Here is an 11,238-nt window from a genome sequence, read left to right on the forward strand (position 1 = left end):
AGCTGATAATGTTAGATCGATTTTAGGAGATAACATTAAGTACCTAATTTGATGGAAAAATCATGAGTTCATGTGCACCTTCAATAAGCTACACAAAAAATACGCGTCCTTGGTCCATAAAAGAGTAAATTGTGTCGCACCTGGAGCGTAAAGAAATGTATCATCTCTAATACAATTAATTTCTAGATGAAACAATATAACTTGCTCACTTCTCACACATATTAGTAGGGGTGTTCATAAAAACCCGAAAAATCGGACCAAACCGAAAATCAAACCAAACCGACCAAGAAAATCGATACTTTTTGGTTTGATTTGATTTTGGTTTTGAATTTAAAAAACCGATCAAATTTGGTTTGGTTTTGGTTTTAATAAAAAAATAACCTAAAAAAACCGAACCAAACCGACTATAGGAGTAGCTATTTCAAATTTATTATTACACCTATATATATTTATATTTTTATACAAAGTTTCAAAAATTTTATGGTGAATGTTAATCGTTTGCACTTTTAGTACAATTTTTTACCTTTATATTCTAGTTTGATTGGTAGTTTTCTTTTGGTAAGTGTAAGAATCCATTTCATGTTAAAAAAAAGTATATTTTTAATTGAGTCCTTAAATTATTCATCACTATTTGATTAAATTATCATCAATATATTTTAATAAATAATAGATTTCTCAAAGGGCAATTGATTTGATAGTGTTACGTTGAAAATATGGTCGCCGGAATATGTGTTTGGTAGTGTATGTCTTATATTTAAGAAAAAACCGACAAATAACCGAAAAAACCGAAAAACCGACAAAACCCGACATAAACCGAATCGAGAAAAAACCGACTTAATTGGTTTGGTTTGGTTCTAATATTTAAAAAACTGACTTACTTGATTTAGTTCTTTTTAGGGGAAAACCGATCCAAACCGAACCATGAACACCCGTACATACTAGTAAGGCTTGAATTGGGTCAAGTCTTCTACTCGATTGATTTGTTTTTATTAGTATAATTGTCGGCAAGAAAAACGGATTTATATATTCTTTATCATCACTCTTATGTTGTTTCTGCTTCGTTATGTTACTATCTTGCTGTTGTTAGTGACTTCTTCACTACTATATTTCCTTTCTTTATTGTTGTGTTTTTGCTTGCCTTGAGCTGATGGACTATTAGAAATAACGTCTCTACCTATACAAGGTAGAGATAAAGTATGTGTACATACTGCCTTTTTCAATTCCATTTGTAAATTTTCACTGAATATGTTTATTATTCTTGTCGTCATTATTGTTCTTACAAAAAACATACTTTAGAAATTTTTTTGGTTGGATCCTTTAGAAGTTTACAGTAAGTAGTTCCTTTCTAGTCTTGTCAAAAGTGGATAAAAAGTATTCAAGAATATTTTGTATTTAAGGTGAGACAATAAGAGTGAAAGTAGAGCAATTTGGAAACTTAAGCAATCATTTGGATCTAAAAACTCAATTATTGTCATTTCATTACTGTGGAGCTCCATTATATACTTCACGTGGCTCTGTTTTCTTTTTCTTTTTATTTATTATTATTATTATTATTATTATTATTATTATTATTTTCACGGGGCAGACCCAACGGCCCATGCCATAAACCCTACAGCCAGTGAGGTTCTGCAATTTTTTGCGGTGTTGACAGCTACGTGTTTTTTGTCTCAATTGCGCTATAAGGTGTGTCTACTTGCATTTTTCTAGTAACCTATCGGGATCACCATCTATAGTATTTTCACTATGTTTATATGGGGACAACAAAGTTGAGATCTGAACTATAGAATAATTTTGGGCTTGATCTCAACCACATAAGACAGATCTAAATCGAGCTCTGAGATATTAACTTGCTTTCAACACGAAATTATGCATAAATACTTTTAAAAAATATTAGAATACTATAATAAAATCATAAGTATGTTGAGCCACTAACTCTAAATTCTAGATCATATTTATTACGCCATGGCTGGCCAATTCTTTTCCACATTGTTGTTGCTACTGTTTGTTATACCCACCATATTTATTACTCATTTCAAATCATTTTCTCAAATCCAATAAAATATGCATCTATTAATATGGTATCATGGTAAATTATGCACTTCATTTATTATTTCTTAAAGGGCGTGAAAAGTCAAAACGTGCCAAGTAAAAGTGAATGGAGGGGGTACTTTATTTCACTCTTCCTAGAGCCGAGGGTCTATCGAAAATTGTCTCTCTACCTTCACATGGTAGGAGTAAGGTATGCATACACATTACCCTACTTGTGGGATTACAGTGGGTTTATTGTTGTTGTTGCTGGTGGCCAAAAAATTCCAATTTACCTATTTCCTTGTCCTTAATCACGGACTAATGATGTTTAACGATCTATTAAATACACCAAAATATGTAATAAAACAGTTTCTATTTGTCACCTTTTGATATTGTTCAAAGAATCTTCTCGGGAATGGAACTAGTAGTTATTCTACAAAAGGTCCAAAAAGTTTCAAATCAGTTCTAACTAGACTTGGTTTAGAAGGAGAAGGGTATGAATCTCACACAAAACTTTCTTGGTATGCTATTATCATAAGCTCCTTTAATTACACAAAATATTAGAATCACAAAAATTGTTCTCGACTTAGAAAAGCACGGGATAGAGCATGCAAAATTAGGAAGCTGTTTGGTTTTTGTAAGGTTCTAACTTCTACACATCTAGAAACATTACATTACAAACATCCACAGTCTAAAGACTTGGAATACAGAAACATCACCAAAATATAAAACAAATGAACTCTTGTAAGAGCTGCTTTCATCGGTTCTGAAGCATGGTTTCATTGCAGTATTTCTTGAAATTCAAGCATTCTTCAACAAGGAAATCGCTACAAAATTGATTACAACAAGTGGTATTAGCGACCAAAATAGCAAACCTTCCCGATTATACAAGCAATAACAAGTGGGAACTTACAAGATCCGCTCAGCCATATCTGATATTTCCCATCTGGGACTCCATGGATATTCAGTAATCACCGGAGACTTGATGGGCAGAGCTTGAGAATTGAAGTGCTATACAAACATGCCGGTGCACAACACATGCATAGAGACGAGCCGTGAGTCAATTGACAGCACCATCAGAACATTTTAGGCAAAGTAAGCACACAAAAATGAGAAGGCCGGCAAAAGCTGAGAAGTTATGCTCCTTGTTTTATCACGGATGTGTGGGCGAGATTGGGAGCATAAGCACTTATCTTTTCACAAAAAGGGGTATGTGACTGGGAATATTATAGGCTCATGAAAGGCAATACTTAGAGATGCTTAAGTATTGCAAACTACCAAACTAAAATATTTGAGGTCCCATCATGTCAATGAACATTCATAAAATAAGGTACATGGAGAAAGAATTAAAATATGGAAAAGGAAAGGCGGCATCAATATAGTTGAATGGTGCCAAACTATTTTACCTGGGAACTCTGAAGCATCAAACTTGGCTGCTGCTTAGGGAACTGAAGTGGGATGGCAACATGAACCTAACATATCAAGGGCATAGTAAGATATATTTACTAATAGTTGCTACATCAATAAAACATTCCAGATAAAAGCAGTGCAAATGATGATATTCAATCATGGGGAAATGGTCTTCAGTGAAAATTTAAGACATACTATAACTTTTGCTTTATCTTGTGGAAGAACACAGAAAAGAGCAACACGATATGCTGGACAAATTGCAATTACAGGTAGGACCATGACATGTTTTTCTATGTTTTGTTGAGTTATTCTGAGAGATTCATTGTCTATCTTCTGTTCAATGCTAAGAGTCTGCATTTATTTCAAATTCTAGCTCAATTTCCCACGGTTTTCGAGGTAACAAGACTTCTTCCTTTTGCCCTCTTCTCTAAAGAAGCAAACACTGAAGCTTATGCACCCAGTCCACCCTAGTATATGTCTTAAATAGCCAAAAATAAGATTCTTTCAAGTTTCACATCAAGAGAGAAATTTCTTCTATGTGTTTGTCTGCATATAAGTCAATGGTTACCATACCAGAAAAGTAAATACCCCAGAGGAAGATAGGAAAGTCGCTTTCCTGCAGAAAACCTGGCATAAAAAGAAAGGAGCATTACAGCATGTTATTCTATCAGCAAACATACAATTACAATGGAATTAAGGTTGCATACTGGATCGGCTTCTACTGGCCTTCCAAAAAGAGGAGCTAATGCCATAATGAGCTTCCTTCTACTTTCAATGGATGTAACTGCATCTTTAATCTGTCAAAAGTAAATGGACAAAAAGGGAAAGAGGAATTCAACAAAATAATTTGGTATTTTATATTAAAAAGATAATAATTATTCGGCTTAAATTTTTATGGAGAAAAACTAGTGAAGCTAACCTGTGATTCAAGCATTTCTTCTAAAGTTGGAAGGTACTCAGCCATGCACCTAGATTTTTTTTTATAAAGAAAAGAATTATGAAGATGAAATGACACAGCAACTTTGTAGGAAAGGAAAGCAGAATTTGGCGTCCCACAAATAGGAGAAAGGTGGATGAGATTGCCAGCTTCTGCAGCAAATCAGAACTTACATTCCATCCAACCATGCAGGAAGCCTGAAATCATCAATTGAGAATAGAGACTTCAATTCAGAAGAAGAAACCAATTTCAAACGTGGGGCAGAAGGAGCACTGGAGTATTTTCTGCCAACCGGATATATAACCTGTCACATTATTAAAGTTAATCAAATCAGAACCAGGAAAGAGAAGGAAAAATTACAAGCGAAAAATGCAATTAAACAAAGAAATGTAACCACAACGACAAATTACAAGCCAAAAAGACCTACAAAAACATTCCCTTTTTACTAACACTTAAATGATGCAGCATTAAGAATATGATGACAGCAAGTAAACAAGAAAAAGATGCATGGCACTCTTTCATACTTATTTTTCGTCAGGAAAAAAAAAAGGTAGGGCAAAAATATCCATGCCAAATGTGGCTCGATGCTCCAAAATGATGTTATGCTTCTATTTCCTTCAATGAGTGTTTTCTACTACTTTGGTTCTCTACGAGGCCCCAATTTTTCTAACACAATCTTCAATCTTTTAATAGGTTATAGGTAATAGTTTTAAAACTAAGCTATTTCAAAGGAAAGCAAACTATAAATATATTTGATCGACCATGACTTAAACAATAGAATTGTTTTGACTTACTTCAGAATATATTAGAATCTAAGTATCTTTGTCTTCCGACAATCAGTTTGGGTTCATGCCGGATCGCTCCTCTACGGAAGCTATCCACCTTATTAGGAGGTTGGTGGAACAGTATAGGGATAAGAAGAAGGATCTGCACATGGTGTTTATTGACTTGGAGAAAGCGTACGACAAGGTTCCTAGGGAGGTGCTCTGGAGATGTCTTGAGGCGAAGGGCGTGCCGGTAGCCTACATAAGAGCAATCAAGGACATGTATGATGGAGCTAAGACTAAGGTTAGGACTATGGGAGGCAACTCGGAGCATTTTCCGATTGTTATGGGATTACACCAAGGCTCTGCGATTAGCCCGTTCCTATTCGCCTTGTTGATGGATGCATTGACACACCATATTCAAGGGGATGTGCCATGGTGTATGTTATTTGCTGATGACATAGTTCTAATTGATGAGACGAGGGCCGATGTTAACGAGAGATTGGAAGTTTGGAGACAGACCCTCGAGTCTAAGGGTTTCAAATTGAACAGGTCTAAGACAGAGTACCTGGAGTGCAAGTTTAGCGCTGAGTCGAGGGAAGTAGGCAGGGACGTGAGACCTGGACCACAGGTTATCCCGAAGAGAGATAGCTTCAAGTACCTTGGGTCGATGATTCAGGGGGACAGAGAGATCGACGAGGACGTCACTCACCGTATAGGGGCGGGCCGGATGAAATGGAGGCTTGCATCTGAAGTTCTGTGTGACAAGAAAGTGCCGCTGCCACTCAAAGGTAAGTTCTATAGAGCTGTGGTTAGACCGGCCATGTTGTATGGGGCAAAGTGTTGGCCGGTTAAGAACTCCCATATCCAGAGGATGAAGGTAGCAGAAATGAGGATGCTGAGGTGGATGTGCGGGCACACTAGGATAGACAAGATTAGGAATGAAAATATTCGGAAGAAGGTGGGTATGGCCCCTGTGGATGACAAGATGCGGGAAGCAAGGCTCAAATGGTTTGGGCACGTGCAGAGGAGAAGCCTAGATGCGCCGGTAAGGAGGTGTGAGCGGTTGGCCGTGGTGGGTACAAGAAGAGGTAGAGGGAGGCCTAAGAGGTATTGGGGGAGGTGATCAGGCAGGACATGGTACGACTGCGGATTTCCGAGGACATGGCCCTTGATAGGAAGGTCTGGAGGTCAAGCATTAGAGTTGTAGGTTAGGGGGTAGTAGAACTTTCCTTACTTCATTTCGGGGGTGAGGCGGGGTTGGATTAGGGTTGATCTTAGATAGCTTGTAGTTTATGCTGAATACACTTTGTACTTGCTGTTTATCTTAGCCCTGGGCCTTAGATACTGGTTACTGTTATTGCATGTCTTTCATCTTTTGGTTGTTATGCTTTCGTTACTATTACGGTTTATACTGGAGTTACTAATGAGTTGTCTTTTCTTGTTTTCTTTTTTTGTTCCGTTTTCTGAGTCCGAGGGTCTATCGGAAACAGCCTCTCTGCCCTATCGGGTAGGGGTAAGGTCTGCGTACACATTACCCTCCCCAGACCCCACCTGGTGGGATTTTACTGGGTAGTTGTTGTTGTTGTTGTTGTTAAGTATCTTTGTCTTCTGTTCATATAGACAGAAATGTAGGCAACTCAGCATTATCCAGACCAACCTGTAAGTATATCTTTTGCTGATGGCGCCACGTGGATCCAACAACCATTTTGTTCAAATCCAAATCCAGCAAAGGGACAGCGAATTTAACCTCTTCTGGCTACACTACAATTTAATGGCATAGAAACCATCCATATAGTCAAGATCAAGTGTTATGCAGGAGAATCATTTCACGTAAGAGCAGAAAACGGAATTACTAAATGCAGGTGTTAGTTACAGTGGAGTACCTTATCAACATTTGAACTCAGAGACATTTCGATTCCCTGCAAATGATTAAGAACAGAACAGAGTATTAACTACAATATTTGTTATAGCAAGTAAACATAATTAAAAATGATAACTTGAGGAGGCGAGTAGGGCGGGGCAAAGACCACTCTTTAAACCCCATCCAACTCTATACAAATCTTTCAAACTAATCCATTAGGCAAGAAAATCATCAAGAATAAAGTCAATTCATGCACTCAATTGAGCCCTATAAATCTATCACGATAATCCTAATAGTTAAACACCTATAAGCACTAGGCCACCAAATACCTAAGAATTAAAATGCAGAATCTTTAGGTGGCAGAAGCAAAGTGACTGTGACCTTTTCAAGATCCAACCCACAACATAATGCATCCTTTCAGAACAATTTGGTCTACAGTCAACCATCTTCCGACTATCAGATACAGCTAGTTTCGATATACACCTTACAAATCAACCAAAGACACTCACAATACTAAAGTGGAAATCTATGCATGTATAAAAAAATAATATACTGAGAATTTATACACTCTAGAGAGTTAAGAACTACCACTACAATGAACTCTTTCTCCAGATTTTACAATGTCCACTGATTCCAAGCAAGAATTTAAGAATTTGATGATGAATAGAGGTCAGATTAAATGCTCTCTAAGAGAACTACCATGATGCCTAGAATAGATTCTCTTTCAGCTTTTGTTTTTACTTAATCAAGTATTATTCCACTTCCTAGTCATAAAGAATCAATTACAATTTGCAGTCAGACAAGCAAGCCCATACTCCCAAAGCAATAAGTAACCTAGCTCCCTCAGAAGGAACTTCTGATCCCATATCCTCTTGCTATTTTTGTTAGCGGCGTCGATATTGAAACAGTAAATATGTGAATAAATTATTTTAATAATATTGCATTCTTAAAAATAATTCACATATTAATAAAACATATAAAACAAATATATTACGACAACTCGCCTCGACGGATTTACACTTTTTGAAATATATTTATAATACTATTTGGGGTAACTTTTATAGATGGAAGGCACAAAAAGCAGTACTACTTCAGTGGTTTTGTTTGTACTTGCTTTAAAATAGGTGTTGGGTTCAATCCTTCGGAGCATTACTTCTTAAAACGGAAGTCCGGAACAAAAATATCTTAAACTACATGTCAAAATTGAGATTCAAACTCGAGACCTGAGCTCTGGAGAAGAAGCGCTCGACCAATGAAGCTTACGTTCAAAGATCTCATTTTATTTTATATAACTAAACTTTCATATTATTTATATGTGTATCTAACAAAAAAATTCGACCAAACGACACCGCTTGGACGAAGGTAAATCCGTCCCTGGAAGCAACTTAACAGCCTCAAAGCCACAAAAACCAACAAGCTCACATGTTTTTGCAAAAGAAACGTTGAAGCTAATTTACACAACACATTTTCAATTCTATAACACAACTAAAACCACTACGATCAAATAAACCAGTGTTTTTGCCTGTGAAAATTTGGTGAATCACGCCAAACAACCCTGTGATGATCAAATTAGAAGCTTTACCTCTCTGGCGAGCATTGTGCTGATTTCAAACTTCAACCTGTCATCATCAACTTCTTCAACTCTTTTCTTTTGATATGCTTTGTACAACTCCCTAACAACCACATAAACTAAAGCTCAGCTCTTCTTTATCATTTTTTTCAAAAAAAGTTACTTCTCTTCATAATCAATGATCTTTAAGTAAGTACTAATAAACAGTAAACAGAACACCTGAGTTGCTGAACTAGAGAAAACAAACGAGTCGGGTCTCTACTATTCCAGTCAGTAAGAGGATTCTTCAATGACTTTGAGTCACTAGCTTCGCCAATAACACGATAGGGCCGAAAATTTTCATCTTCCGGCCCAAATATAACATCTGGTGCTGCCAACGGATACACCGCATTATAAATCACATCCCCTGCCCCAAATTCAGGTAGTTGAAACAGTTAAGAAGAATGTAAATTAGAAAAATACAACAGCTGACTGAAACGTATATTAGAATTACAAAAACTGACTGAAATGCAAATTAAAATTACAGCAGCCGATTGAAATGTAAATTAGAAAGTTAAAAGAATGAACTCACATTTGATGTAATCGAGGCAAAAGGGGATGACTAAGGAGAAACGATCAAATAAACCAGTGTTTTTGCCTCCTGGCCACATGTTTTCCACCTGAAACAAGCTCCAAACACCAAATTTTGTCAGTGAATAATCTAATCGTAAGCATTTTAAATGAAAATGACCTAATTTTATTTGTGTAAACACATATTATCTGACCTTGACAGAGAATGGACAGTGTGTGACTAAGTAATTCAGCTGAGCAGCGATGATTGGAGGAATAGAATCGATCGCCATGGCCGCACTGAATCGTCGGAAGTTTACACAAATTGCTTTTGTTCCCGTCGGAGTTTAACCGGTTCTTCTTTTGATCCGGCAACGAACCAATGGATATTGGATAGGCCTTAATCTGATAATAACTCGTTGGGCTTATTTTCTAGTTATGGGCCTTTAGAACGAACATTTAAGCCCAATAAGCACATGAAATTATTGACGGTTAAAATGGTAAATTCAACTTCGTAATGGAAACCCTAAAGAATGAAGCTCCAACACTATAAATATAGTTCGATTATCTCCTCCGTCAATCGTGCTCGTTGTTTATCAGTGCTTTTTCATGGCGGAAAATTGTTCTATTTGAGATTCAATTTTTCGGTATTCTCTGTGTTTTATTAATTTTCGTTTGCTGTAAAGTTTTCCCCTATTTTTTCTCTTTTTATTGTGGTGAAACCGAATGATGATTTTGGATTAATATTCTCACGACGGTCGTCTGAGGTACCTTTTGTGTACCTAACTGATGTTAATATCCAAATTTTCTGATGGTTTTTTTATTCATTTCTGTGAAGAAAAAATCAATTTTTTTTGTTTGTTAAAACTCAATATTTTGCTAATTTTTGTTTTCAAAGTTGTGATTTTTAAAGAGCGAGCATAATGACGATAAAAAAGTTAATTTCCGATTATTCATGAAGAATAACCAACCTCCTACTCATTCTGAATGCTCGCCTTTTTTTCTACTTTAATTTTTCCTTTGATTTAACTCTGGTCATTTTTGCAAAATCTATACGAATATCCTTTTCCATTTGATTAACTCTGGTCATTTTTGCAAAAACTATACGAATATTCATTTTCTTTTCTGAATTTATTGTGAGCACGATGAGGATAAACATGTATGAGGTCGAAAGATCATTGATATCATAATTATTTAACAATTAGTCCTTTTCATTCTGAGTGCTTCTTTATTCATTGTACCTTTATTTTAGGTTAGTTTTATAATTTAACCTGTTTAAGTGTGTAAAAGGGAAAGGGTCTGAAGTTTGACTCTTTGGCAACTGAAATAGCCATGCCTTAGGGATGAATGCAGAACCCTATATCAAATATTATTTCCTTCTGTTGAATTCTTGTAGGCTTATTTAATAAACCTACTGGAACATCTTGGAGGGGAATATTACATATTTTAAAAGGAACAGTGATAATTTATAACTGGAGTTTTAAGAATTTAACCAAATGTTTTATTTATCCAGTAGAAATATTGAAGATTAATCAAGGATTGATCACAAAAATTATCAGTGCTAAAGTTAAATGTTTTGAGAACATATTGATACTGTAGAAGTTTAATGTTTTATTAATTGACGAATATAGAATTCTAAAACTCCATATCTAATGATAATGTTCTATATCTTTCTTTTTCCAAGTAAACAAAATTAGATTGGAAAAACAAACTTCATTACATGAGAAGACTAAAGAATTATAAGAGCATTGTTTTTGTTTCAAAATCAGAAGCTCAATATTAACAAGATCCAATAAGGTTGAATAAGGCTTAAAATCTTAAATTCCAACCGTAGTTATTGACACTACATGGCAACTTAACCTTGTAAATGGCATGAAAAAGCACAATTTATGAGTATTGGCACTCGCTAGCCCAAATTCACTTTTCAACTTAAAAAATTACTCTAAATGATACACTGTTTCAAAAAATAACAACAATTTAATTTTGAACTTTTTATTTTACCCATTTTATAAAAAGTGTTTATAGCCACATAAATATTATATTATTGCCATTTTATAAAAAGTATTTATAGCCACATTAATATTATATTATTGTCAGAAGACTTATTTTCTTTCTT

The 11,238-nt window shown here is 35.5% G+C and overlaps 1 protein-coding gene across 2 annotated transcripts; it reads right to left on the minus strand.

Annotated features, from left to right (window-relative positions):
• Positions 1-2,531: 2,531 nt before the first annotated feature.
• LOC109244247 (BRCA1-A complex subunit BRE) lies at positions 2,532-9,567 on the minus strand. Of its 2 annotated transcripts, XM_019411303.1 has the most exons (13): positions 9,338-9,562; positions 9,145-9,232; positions 8,793-8,979; positions 8,586-8,676; positions 7,026-7,061; positions 6,800-6,898; positions 4,549-4,679; positions 4,358-4,406; positions 4,146-4,235; positions 4,012-4,065; positions 3,435-3,500; positions 2,942-3,039; positions 2,532-2,855 (listed from the first exon to the last, which is right to left on the minus strand). In XM_019411303.1, exons 1-13 carry the CDS (start codon positions 9,413-9,415, stop codon positions 2,786-2,788), a joined length of 1,137 nt encoding a protein of 378 aa, XP_019266848.1. In that variant the 5' UTR covers positions 9,416-9,562; the 3' UTR covers positions 2,532-2,785. The 2 variants fall into 2 exon arrangements, with proteins under 2 accessions (XP_019266848.1, XP_019266849.1); XM_019411304.1 differs by lacking the exon at positions 6,800-6,898 and having other exon boundaries at positions 9,338-9,567.
• Positions 9,568-11,238: the final 1,671 nt, after the last annotated feature.

Source organism: Nicotiana attenuata, unplaced genomic scaffold, assembly GCF_001879085.1.
Source record: "Nicotiana attenuata strain UT unplaced genomic scaffold, NIATTr2, whole genome shotgun sequence".
NCBI lineage: Eukaryota > Viridiplantae > Streptophyta > Magnoliopsida > Solanales > Solanaceae > Nicotiana > Nicotiana attenuata.

Excerpts from the sequence above, each read along its gene's own strand:
- LOC109244247 (XM_019411303.1), bottom strand. The coding sequence starts at position 9,415 with ATGGCGATCGATTCTATTCCTCCAATCATCGCTGCTCAGCTGAATTAC. Across the intron at positions 6,899-7,025 it reads TGAGTTCAAATGTTGATAAG|CCAGAAGAGGTTAAATTCGC; the intron begins GTACTCCACTGT and ends ATTGTAGTGTAG. Across the intron at positions 3,501-4,011 it reads CTGGGGTATTTACTTTTCTG|GTTCATGTTGCCATCCCACT; the intron begins GTATGGTAACCA and ends TTGATATGTTAG.